This window comes from Abramis brama (assembly GCF_963993115.1).
Source record: "Abramis brama genome assembly, chromosome: 24".
In the NCBI taxonomy this organism is placed as follows: domain Eukaryota; kingdom Metazoa; phylum Chordata; class Actinopteri; order Cypriniformes; family Leuciscidae; genus Abramis; species Abramis brama.
The window spans coordinates 17,873,404-17,885,097 of NC_139986.1; the positions used below are offsets into that span (position 1 = coordinate 17,873,404).

General features: G+C 37.8%; 3 protein-coding genes across 4 annotated transcripts; all 3 read right to left on the reverse strand.

The window, feature by feature from the left end:
- Positions 1-60: 60 nt before the first annotated feature.
- c1qtnf9 (C1q and TNF related 9) lies at positions 61-1,782 on the reverse strand (the record flags this gene model as incomplete). Its single annotated transcript, XM_084102163.1, has 3 exons — positions 61-830; positions 1,283-1,345; positions 1,596-1,782. The coding sequence occupies 3 exons, from the start codon at positions 1,780-1,782 to the stop codon at positions 61-63; spliced, it is 1,020 nt and encodes a 339-aa protein (XP_083958289.1).
- Positions 1,783-3,426: 1,644 nt separating this feature from the next.
- tagln3b (transgelin 3b) lies at positions 3,427-5,763 on the reverse strand. Of its 2 annotated transcripts, none has more exons than XM_084102173.1 (5): positions 5,661-5,763; positions 4,905-5,175; positions 4,632-4,806; positions 4,294-4,396; positions 3,427-4,172 (listed from the first exon to the last, which is right to left on the reverse strand). In XM_084102173.1, exons 2-5 carry the CDS (start codon positions 5,082-5,084, stop codon positions 4,031-4,033), a joined length of 600 nt encoding a protein of 199 aa, XP_083958299.1. In that variant the 5' UTR covers positions 5,085-5,175; positions 5,661-5,763; the 3' UTR covers positions 3,427-4,030. The 2 variants fall into 2 exon arrangements, with proteins under 2 accessions (XP_083958299.1, XP_083958298.1); XM_084102172.1 differs by having other exon boundaries at positions 4,905-5,180; positions 5,661-5,750.
- A 1,316-nt stretch (positions 5,764-7,079) lies between these two features.
- Positions 7,080-11,398, reverse strand: abhd10b (abhydrolase domain containing 10, depalmitoylase b). The gene is made up of 5 exons (XM_084102166.1): positions 11,250-11,398; positions 10,375-10,558; positions 9,464-9,575; positions 8,895-9,032; positions 7,080-8,783 (listed from the first exon to the last, which is right to left on the reverse strand). Exons 1-5 carry the CDS (start codon positions 11,341-11,343, stop codon positions 8,442-8,444), a joined length of 870 nt encoding a protein of 289 aa, XP_083958292.1. The 5' UTR covers positions 11,344-11,398; the 3' UTR covers positions 7,080-8,441.
- Positions 11,399-11,694: the final 296 nt, after the last annotated feature.

Below are 11,694 nucleotides of genomic sequence, written 5' to 3' on the forward strand. Positions count from 1 at the left end.
TAAAATATTTTTTCTAAAGCATGGTTTTGCACCACTGTATTCCTCTTCGAGGCAACATCTTTAGGTTGCAAAAAGAAGAAATCCAGAAAAAACAGTGTCGTCGTCTTCATCTGCATATAACCCGTTAAATAGCTGTTTACCAGCCACTTCCAACCACACTTTATCTCCGACCTCCAGTGCTAGGACTGCCCCTCCGGAAGCCTGGTCCTCACCTGCTTGGTAGCTGTCCATAGTGTAGATCACTTTCTGACCATTCTTCACCAGGGCCACTTTGACATTGCGAGAGAAGACAGTGATATGGTAGGAGAAAAAATATGCTCCGCTGATGGCACAAGTAAAGCGGCCGGTCTCAGCGTCGTAGTGACCCTGACGGTTATAGAGGATTTTATCAAAGCGAATTGGAGCATTAGTGGCAGGTAACTTGGTGCTTTCACTCAATCTAGCTGAGAAGGCACTTTTTGGTATCTCAGGCATGTCCCCCTTTGGACCTTGCTCCCCGATGTCCCCTTTTGACCCTTTCTCACCACGAACACCAATGCTGCCTTTGATACCTGGTTGGCCAAACTCACCTTTTGGTCCTGGTCGCCCTGGGGGCCCCAAAGGACCCTGTATGCCCTTATCTCCCCTATAGCCAATGTCTCCTTGTGGTCCTTCAGGGCCTATAGGACCCACGTCGCCTTTGATGCCCTGTGGCCCTGGCAAACCGAGTTCTCCCTTCTGGCCTTTCAAACCCAGTGGCCCTGAGAAGCCTTGGGGCCCCATTTTGCCAGGTGGGCCCCTTTCTCCATTGTCTCCTCGTTTCCCCTTCACACCAGCTATGCCAGGAGCACCTGTAAAAGCACCAATCTGATGATAACAGCAGTAGCCAAATTCAATTAATATTTACTCTATTCTATTCAAATGAATTGTATCCATACGTTTAATTATATACATACAGTTAAACCTTATAAAATGTACTTTAAGGGGCAGGCAAGAAAATATATTTGCAATCTTAAATCTTAATTTGCAATATTGGGTAAAAGCTAAATTTTTTTTAATATATATATATATATTGGACAATACAAATCTATTTGTATTGAAAATATAAAATAAATGGTCAGTAAATATATGAGGAAATATAACTACCTGAAACGTATCAAAACATATTTATGTAAATATATTTTAGATTTTAATAATAGAAATATGCTTTGGCCGTTTTTGGAATAAATAATATTATATTATAATATAATATTTTTTTGCCATATGGGAGAACTTAGAAAAGGACACACACACACAATATTACCCTGTTCTCCTTTATCTCCTTTTGGTCCGACTTTTCCAGCTTCTCCACATGTTCCTATATCACCTTTAGAAAACATAAACAGTTGTATTTTGTGTATGTATTGTGTGAAACACATTGCATGTAAAGAGGTCAAGATTATATAAATCTGATCAACAATGCTAGTCTCTTCAACATTTAAATGACAAACAGTATGGCAAACATCTTTCTAAAGAATTTTCTTACAATGTTTAATTTGTGTACCTATCTGACATCATAACTTAGCTTAAAGGTGACTGATTAACTGGAGTCAAGACATTTTTACTTTCATTCTTACCTCTATCTCCTTTATCACCTTTAGCCCCATCTCTCCCATCCCGACCTGGCATTCCATTGTGTCCTGGATCTCCAGGGATCCCAGGGTGACCGTTCACACAGCCAGCATTTTTGTCAGGAACACTCTGCTCTGCAGCATTGATCAATACAACTAGAAAAAGCATACAAATCTGTCTGGGAAAGAGCATGTTCCTCTCAAGCACCTGTGCAGCAAGAGTCCAAGAACGGTCGCTGTGTTTCAGGAGGCACAAAACACAGAATATGCACAAAGATCTGAAGATTTTTCAGACTTGACTTTGCAAACCTGCTATTTCATTGGTCAGAATGTCATTGTTTAGATTACTTATTTTACCCAAATATGTTACACATCACTTGTGTCCTCTATTGTAATTCCTGTTTATATTTTAGTTTAGATAATGATCAACCTGAAACATGCTATTGCACAATCCATATTAGCATAGAGTTTTGCTAAAAGCCATTTATATTCATTATATTGTGGAGTAAAGCTAATATTAAACTGAAAACCATCATGAAAGTCAGTCTGTCACTTCCATGAGAGATTTGGGATGTTATGTGGCCCAACTATCTTGTGCTTTAATTTACCATAATTGATTTGGTTGCTTTATAAATGTTACTGAACAGTCATAAAGTCAGTCTAAAGAGCATCATGCAACTCATTGCTTAACGAACATAGTCCCATTAAGCTCCACATGGGTGTTACTCTATCTTGATTAAATTTCCAGTTCAGTGACACTGCAAATGCAATACAACGCATCCCAACGCTTGACCTTATGGATAATGCTTTTCCATTTGGCTTTAAGCTTTAAAATATGTCTGTCTTCCTCCCACTCTTGAACATAAAGGTTTCAATTAGAGCTCAAAGGTTTCTAAAGCCATATAAGAAAACTTATAACAGAGCCACAACAAGCAGAAATATATACAGGCTATTAAATTGTAAAGGCGAAATCCACCTGAACCTTTTTTTATTATTATTATTTGTAAAAACGTTTTACTCTTAAGGCGCTGTCACATTTACTGTTGCTCGGGCGAAAGTTTGTGGGCAAAATTTTCAATAGGAAGCTTGAACTTTTATCCCACAAATCTGACTTTTTTTCTTTTTGCAATTGCGACATTATTTTAATTGCGAGTTTATATCTCTTTTTTTCTGTGAGCTATAAACTCACAATTGCACGTTATAAAGTAGGAAATGCGAGATATAAACTCACTATTAAAATAATTTCGCAATTGCGCGAAGAAAGGTCAGAATTGTTTGATATAAACTCGCAATTGCGAGAAAAAGTCAGAATTGTGGGATATAAACATAAGATAGTCGCAATTGCGAGAAAAAACTCTGCGAATTTATATCTGACTTTATATTCTGACTTTTCTCGCAATTGTGATTTTTTTTAAAATTGCAAGTTTATATCTCGCAATTCTGAGAAACTTTTTGCAATTTTAAATTTTGTGGCGGAAACAAGCTTCCATAAGATCGTGTGTTTCGCATGTGGGCAAAAAAAGTTTCCCAAGCAGATTTCGCAGATGTTCAAGTTGCTCACACATTCGTCACAAAGTGACGTTTTGAACCGCGAAATTGACCACACCTTAATTCTTTATAAAACCACATTTTATTGATTTTAATAAACTAGAAACCAATCTCCTGATCATAAAAACTTATAATGTAACATCAAAAACATTTTAAATCTGTAGAGACAGCCTATAAGCAAACTAACATAACTATTGTAAAAACTATTGATATACTTAAAATATCATTTGTTTTAAAACGTATGCAACGTGAAATATTACTTTAATGAAGACTAGAACACATTTACCAATCATGTTAAGGTACCAATTTATTAAACATCTGAACCAAACTTACGAAACTGACATGGAATGTTCACACACAACAATGGACATCACAAACAAATATATTTATACATTTATTGACTATTATTAATCTGCATACAGTACTTCTGGTTAGTATGTGAATTGACATTCTTAATTGTTCTTGTTTTTTCCATTTTTGCTATTGAAACAGCAAAAGGGCAGATCACAATATCAACAGGTGCAATACAGTATCCGCAAGGGAAAACACTATGTAAACTGGTAAACTGTTACAGTTGCTGTCTGTTATTTGGTATATCAACACACTGTTTGCTCATAGAGAATAAGGCAGTTGTTTTGACTTGCTTAGATAAAACTTTAAGAATCACTATCACTATTTGCATACATTAAATAAATACATTTTATCACAAGCTGAGCAAACCAAACATAAAATAAATATATCTAGCATGCTCTAATGTCTTAACACCTCTTAAGACTGCTCATCTTCATCAAATAGATGCCACCATCAAAGAACACTGCTTGGTAAGGGCTGAGGTGAGGGGGGGTTTAAGGTTTTTTGGGTGTTTATGCAGGTTTCTTGGCACTCGTATAGCTTCACATAATCTGCCGATGCATGCCGTAACCAGTCATGCCAGCCTGAGATGCCCCACGGTTACTGCCCATCTGTAAGCCAATCAGATTCTGACCCTGCCGCATCTGCTCCTCAGAAAACTCTCGACGGTTGCCTTGAGATTTCCTGTCACACAAGATCAAAAAGAGTTCACATGGCACTGAGACACAACAAAGTCCATTTATAAGTCCAACCAGACAGGACTTAACGCACCATTATGAATTAGTCTGGCAGAAATCTTGCTCACCTGTGAAACCAGTCCCGGTTACCTCGGTAATGTCCATCGTCTTTTGTGACAGCCACGCTACCAAGCGACATTAGAGTTCTCTGGACGGCTGCCATGTCTTTTCCTTTAACCAAGGGAACCAACAAGCACTGAAGTGACTTTGGCTACACACCAAGAACGCAACTTGCATACTATAGTACATCACCCCAGAAAGCATTCAAAGGCCTGGTTGATTAAAAGCAATGCCTTAGAAACAATTGAAACTCCTATTTTAATTTGCTACAGCTGCATGCTTTTACAAGCTAATTCCGAAGAACAAGACGTGTTGCTCCAGAACTTAATTTATTTTTTTACTGTACCTTCCCACAAGTCCACTGTCTGAAAAATGTCTGTGGTGATTACTCCATAGGCTTCAGCTGCCTGAAGGAACTGGGAGATCTTTTCCATCTGCTTAAAGGCCATCTGTGTCTCTGGGATCTTCGTAATAGGCTCCTTACCACGCGGATACAAACTGTTAATGAGTCTACAGAGGATCTGCAGACATGGACGATAAGGGAATGGGGGAAATAAAGGTAAATAAAAGATGAACAGAATCATGTTGGTGTGATATTGTCAAACTGATGTTTACTTACAGTGCCATCCATTAGCCAGTTCTGAAAGTTTTGTCTCCCTGGCTGTGGTTTTTCAACATTTCCTCCGCACTGAGCAACAATCCAGTCCACCAGTCGAGATTCCAGCTCTGTGTCATATTTCTGCTCTATCTTCTCCTGCACCTCACGGCTCAGTCCATAACTGGGTCCTCGGTTCGCCATTGGTCACTTAAGTTTAATAATCCTAGATATTTCCCCAGTAGCCTATATATATATATATATATATATATATATAAAGATACACTAGTTGAACCTGTGCTACAAAGAGAGAGAGAGAGAAAATTTCACCCTTAGTTACTCTATATACTTGTTGGATACTAAAAGTGCCTAAAAGTCTTTGCGAATATTAATTGTCAGAATCAGGTTTTGAGCTCTGCAGAATATGAATTGTCCTGTATTGTGTTTATATTTTATTGCATATATATATGATGGTCACGAACTGACAAGGGGTAATATTGACCGGGGTGTGGTCCATGCTTGTTTCCATGTGACTTTAAAGAAAAAAAAATCTATAGGCTATATGTTTCAGTCTAAACCTATTTAGAAATTGATAAAAGAAGATCAATGCAATTATCCTATTATTTCTTAGAATTAGGTAGAGCGTGCAGACGCAAAAAGAAAATGCCTGCGCAGGTTTAGCCCAAATTAAGTTTTAAACTATTACATTTATCCTACTGATAATTCTGCCTGCGATGTCCACATACAAAATAATTTTGTCAAAGATAACGTATTACTTACTGAAAGGAGATGTGCGTGTCGTCCTCTGTCGCAGCGAGGTCAAATCCTTCCTGTGGTCATATCACTGCTCAGAGATGCTGGACTGAAACATGCATGCATCGGGGACGGGGCGTGTCTCCGAGCGCACTGTCCGGAGTGCGGAATCCTACTATGGTGGAGGCTTGGCTTATGAATATTAATTAGCTTACGTCTCTGGACGCTGATGGAAAGTTACCAAGTAGGGTCGGCCTGACTTAATTGACATTCATGAGCTTATCTGGAATAGCAAGACGGACTGTTCAAACAAATGCAACACTATGGTACAAAATCAGCCTACAACAAACAATGGTGAATACAATTCACTTATTTTAAAAATAAGATTTCATATACATTTACCTCTCAACAACGTTATGCGTTTTCATAATGCAAGATTTAAAGGGACAGTTCACCCAAAAATAAAATTTCTGTCATTAATTACTCAACCTCATGTCGTTCCAAACCCATAAGACTTTCGTTTATCTTCGGAACACAAATGAAGATCTTTTTGATGAAATCTGAGAGCTTTCTGTACCTCCATAGACATCTACACAACTAAGCTTCAAAAAGAGAAGAGATCATAAAACTAATCCATATGAATTGAGCGGTTTAGTCCCAACAAAATTCTGAAGAGACACGATTGCTTTATATGATGAACAGACTGAATTAAGGCTCTTATTCACATACAAACATTCATCAACTCACACATCAGTTGTGGTAATGGAAGCTCACGCATGTTCGCTTGACCAATGAGGTTCAGTCTGGTGTTACACAGCACGTTTGAGCTCCTGCAAGAACCAATGAGGTTCATGCTCGTGTTACGCAGCAAGTTTGAACTTCTGCAAGAATCAATGAGGTTTATTCTCAAGTGTCAAGCAAGTTTGAGCTTCAGTTTATGTTTGCAGATCAATATTTATTAGTGAATAAAAGCCTAAATTAAATTTGTTCATCCAATAAAGCGATTGAGTCTCTTAAGAAAATTTGGACTAAACCACTCAATTCATATGGATTAGTTTTACGATCTCTTTATGAACTTTCTGAAGCATCAAAGTGGTAGTTGCGTATAGCTGTCAATGGAGGGACAGAAAGCTCTCAGATTTCATCAAAAAGATCTTCATTTGTATTCTAAAGATGAACTAAAGTCTTATGGGTTTTGAGCGACATGATGAGGGTGAGTAATTAATGAAAGAATTAACATTTTGGGGTGAACTATCCCTTTTAGAAAGACAGAAAAAACCTGATCCTTTTGCTCTTGCCCTCTCAGTAATAAAGAACCTAGCCCATTTCCAATGAAGATGCATTACTAATGCTTGTAAATTCTGGAAGAAAAAGAAAAAACTAGCAGCATGTGAGAAACAGGAAAACAAGTCTTTGAAGTAATTACAGAAACCTTTAAGCATGTTTAAATCTACTTTTATGAATAAATATAAAGTAGGCCTATAAGTGAGTAAACAGGAATTTAAATATTTAAATACATAATATTTAGTTTCTAATAACAACATAACAATAAGACTGTATGAAATTACATACTTTATAAATAGTCTTAAAGTGTAAATATCAAAGTATAAGGCAGCTTATATAATTCAAGAAAGTTCTTCTATAAATTAATTACAATTTAAATGAAACCTGAATGAATCAAGCGATTCATGTTTCATTGATTCAGTATGCATAAACTGCATGGTTCCATTTGAGTTTAGAGCCCTCTGATAACCAACTGATATAGAAAGGTCAGTCTGGTTGTTAAAAAACAACAAGCTCATCGTTTGGGAAGGGGGGTAAAAAAAAGAAAAAGCCCCCGGCCCATTGAACACAGTCCAACACTAATCCTGCATGTTAATAAACAGCCAAGCAGTTCATGGAGCAGTGGCCCAATTTGTCCTCCAAACAAACAAGGAGTGCAGGGGCAAAAGAGAACTGAAAGGTCAGATTGATATAATGTGCTCAGTATACTGTGCCTGATGGGATGTACAGGTGGGCACACACCATTAACTCCTTCTTACATTTAGGCCTCAGCACAAGCTCTATCCACAGTGTTTGTGGCATAATGTTGATTACCACAAAAGTGAATTTCCACAATTATGTTCTTAAAAAAAAAAAAAAAAAATCTGGGTAGCAGTGACATATAATGGAAATGATTGGGGCCAATTTGTAAAGTTTTAAATACTCACCTTTTCAATATTTTAGTCATGCAAACAATGATTTTAGTGTGTGTGAGAGACAAAAATATTGCTTTGTAAAGTTGTATGCAATGACAACACAATGCCATAAACACCAAAATAAAAGTAAACAGCTCAAATACACAAGATCTAGCAGAAGTAAACGAATGAGACATTTTATTTACTTAAAAAAAATTTAACGGATCCATTGTTTTAATCAATGGATCAGCTAAATATCATTTTACAATTACGTGCTGTCAACTGAGCTTAACTTGCACTGAAACTGGAATATTCCTCAGAGGAATACAGTATTTCATTACTGATATTTACATCAAAACACTGTGTATTGGTATACAGAGGCTTTATTTGCATAAATCAGTTTGAAAAATGGTTAAAAAAGGCACAGGAGATCTAGACAAATCTTGTGCTAGACAAACAGCAGCTTTACCTTAAAGGCTTAATGGCACAGCATTGCACTGGGTAAACATGTAAAAGAAAGATTTTGCCCTCCCACAGTTCACTCTTTTCCATCGTTCCATCGTGTTTGGCAAAAACAAGTGGGAGAGGGTCTTAAGGCTAGTTGCTTGGTAACCTGTTCCCAAACGGTGGCTCACACCATGGTGGTAAGTTTGTCTATGAGGTCATCGATGGTGTAGACAATGAGCTTGATGTCATCTTTTTCAGCCATACGGTGTAGGCCGTGGCGCCGTAGAATGATGTCCACGTCGGGGCTCAGCACACGCTCGGCCACATGCATGGAGATGTGCCAGGGCACGTCCTCGTCTTTCAGGCCGTGAATGAGACGAACCGGGCATGTGATAGGGATGGGGCTCTGTAGGATGCAGTGGTTCTCGGCATCACGCAGGAAGTCCATGCTCACAGTGTACATGCCCTCCTCGTTACTTTTCGTGGGGATCGTCCACGAACCCTTTTCCTCACACTCTTTTCTCACCTGAATAACATGTGGACTCTCTGACTCATTTCGAATATCAACACCCCAACATTTGAGACATTTAATGTGATGTTTTTTGAACATGCAACAACTACTTTAGTTGCATCTCACCTCTATAGGAAGTGTCTTAAAGGCTGTAACAAAATGATCTGCTGCTGTGGAAATGCCCACCAATGCCTTTGTCTTCTCTGGGCGAGCGATAGCAGCCAAAAGCATCAGCCAGCCACCCATACTGGAGCCAACAAGAATCTAGGAGACAACATACTACAGTACTAACAGTCAAAACCAGTGTTCAATGGCATCATTTAAACATTAGTGACCTCTAGTGACCACTCTTTAAAATGAATTAAGAATAAAGCCAAAACACTGAGAATGATCATTCCAAAATGGAAAATAACAGATGTAATTCTTCAACTGGTCCTAATTATTGACTAATGTCTATTATGTCTAACGGGGCAGTTGTGGCCTAATGGTTAAAGAGTCAGACTGGTAAGGTAACCTGAAGGTTCTCAATACTGGTGGGAAACGACTGAGGTGACCTTGCAGTGTTGACTACTCACTACTCCTAATGTGTGTGCACTAACTTGGATGGGTTAAATGCAGAGGATGAATTCCAAGTATTGGTTACCATACTTCACTTCAATGTTTAGATGGCATCTGGAAAGTCTTTGATGCCTTACCTGAGGACCTTCAGCAAGTTCGTCTAACATGAACAGGACATCTTTTTTCCAAGTTCCAATGGTGCCTTCTGAAAATACACCTTCAGAAGCTCCATGACCAGAGTAATCAAACCTGCAAACCCACATACAATTTTTTGAGTTTGTATGAACTTTCACCTAGAGGAATTCAACAGTTTTTCAATTCACAAAGGGTTTGTCTGATCCAAATTATGGTAAGCAACATGTAGAGAGGGGACCAAAATTATGAGACATCTAAGGAAAATGCTTCTTTTGCAGTCGGACTACATTTTTCTTTACCTCATGTTTCATCATAATGTCATGGTGTCAACAAGCTGCTCTGTAGTGAGGTATGCAGGACTTCTTCAATCATTTAGTCCGTTTAAACACTGACCCTGCAATGTCGCATTTATCTGCCTCCACTTTTGAGTGCAATGACCACGTCAAACTTGAATCAACAACCTTTGCATAGAACCAAGTCCACGTCCAACATTTTTTTATTTTTCGATAATTTATAACACTCAGATGTACGTAACAATACAAAAGAAAAGATCGGTCACTACTTGTTTCATCGGGACTTTAATACTTTAACTGTTTGATCACAAATTATATTATCAGCATAATAATTTGATCTGAATATATAATTCATAATGTCTTAGTATTTGACTCGAGCTGCAAGATTTTATGTAAAATCTGACGATCATGTTCTGTAGCATAATTTGAGAATGATCCAATGACTCTTGTGCTTCAAAGAAAAAAAATCTGAAGGTCACATGATCAATACCACAGATTTACTCAATAGATTAGTGACATAGAAAAAGTGCAGAATGTTAAGTTTTACATTTCTTTTCTTTTTTTTTCTTTAAGTCTCAGACCTTTGCACATATATGTGATTGTGAATATCAGACACAAACCTCAGGTAGGCATGACCTAGAGATCTGCAGAACTCCTCCATGGCCTCTGCCTTCTGTCCGCTCATGTTAGATCCATATCCAGGCAGGAACACGACACCAGGACTCTTGCCCTTAACTCTACGATAGGCCAGCTTTGGTTGATCTGGCCGTGATATGTACTGTACTGTAGATTTGTGTCTAACTCCTGCAAACACACACACACACAACAGTATGTGGCTTTAGAGTTTATATTTCTGCATTTTATGACCAGTCAAAAGTTTGGGGTCAGTGATTTTTTTTAGACTGTATTTATCAAAATATTCAGAAAAATATTACAATTTAAAACTGTTTTCTATTTAAAATTTTTTTTTAAACGCAATTTATTCCTGTGATGGCAAAGCTGAATTTACATTACATTAGCAGCAACATTACTCCAGTCTTCAGTGTCACATGATCCTTCAGAAATCTTTCTAATATGGTTCTCAAGAAACATTTCTTGTTATTATCAATGTTGAAAAAAGTTATGCTGCTTAATATTTTTTTGGGAAAACGTGATTGGTAAGGTTGATCGATAAGGAAGTTCAAAAGAAAAGCATTTATTTGAAAAAGAAATCTTCTGCAACATTATTATCATCACGTTTTTGTCAACAACATGCATAAACTCAACTCCTAACAAACCTGAGTTAAATACATTAAATCACATAAACATTTAAGACTTTTAGTTGAAGCACACTTTTACAGTTTTGAAGGTTAAATATCACTATAATTCTTTGTACAGTGAGTCCCACTCCCCCAAGGCGTCCTGATACCACACCCCCTTCATTCGTCCAGTTTTTAACAAGCGTACTTAGCTTGTTTGTTACCTAAATGTAGTTTGTTAGTTTAAGAGTACGAACCCTCTAAAACCCTCGGTTTGACAGCGCCGACAGCTCCATTGCCCGGTTTCAGCAAAAGTCCCCTCCAACAATGCTTCAACACCAGCGCTGCCATGCTGTCTCACCACCCACCGCCGCAGAGATAATAACGCGAGAATGTCTGGGTTGCCATGTTTTAAAACACACATGAAATCCCCCATTGAAAACCTTTGCGGTGTTGCCAAATACACTGTAGATTATTTTTCCCCTCCCTTTTTTATGCACAAACGTTGCACCCAGGCAGCTGTAGTATTCTAAAATAATTTACAATGAAAACTTAAAGGATAATAATAGTTTGAGCGGTTGCAAAATCTATGAGACCAGAATTTCACCCCTGACTGAAAGAATAAAGTGGTCATCCAGTTTTTGACCAAATTAATTTACAAGACTGCCAGTTTTACTGAATAAAATCACAACTTTAGGATTT

Bases quoted from the DNA above. Each gene is read 5' to 3' on its own strand.
- tagln3b (XM_084102173.1), bottom strand. From the start codon at position 5,084: ATGGCGAACCGAGGACCCAGTTATGGACTGAGCCGTGAGGTGCAGGAG. The intron at 4,807-4,904 runs GTAAGTAAACAT...CCATGTCTGCAG, and splicing joins ACTGGCTAATGGATGGCACT to ATCCTCTGTAGACTCATTAA. The intron at 4,397-4,631 runs GTACAGTAAAAA...CCTTGGTTAAAG, and splicing joins GACAGTGGACTTGTGGGAAG to GAAAAGACATGGCAGCCGTC.
- abhd10b (XM_084102166.1), bottom strand. From the start codon at position 11,343: ATGGCAGCGCTGGTGTTGAAGCATTGTTGGAGGGGACTTTTGCTGAAA. The intron at 9,033-9,463 runs GTAAGGCATCAA...GTTGTCTCCTAG, and splicing joins AACTTGCTGAAGGTCCTCAG to ATTCTTGTTGGCTCCAGTAT. The intron at 8,784-8,894 runs GTGAGATGCAAC...CATGTTATTCAG, and splicing joins TTAAGACACTTCCTATAGAG to GTGAGAAAAGAGTGTGAGGA.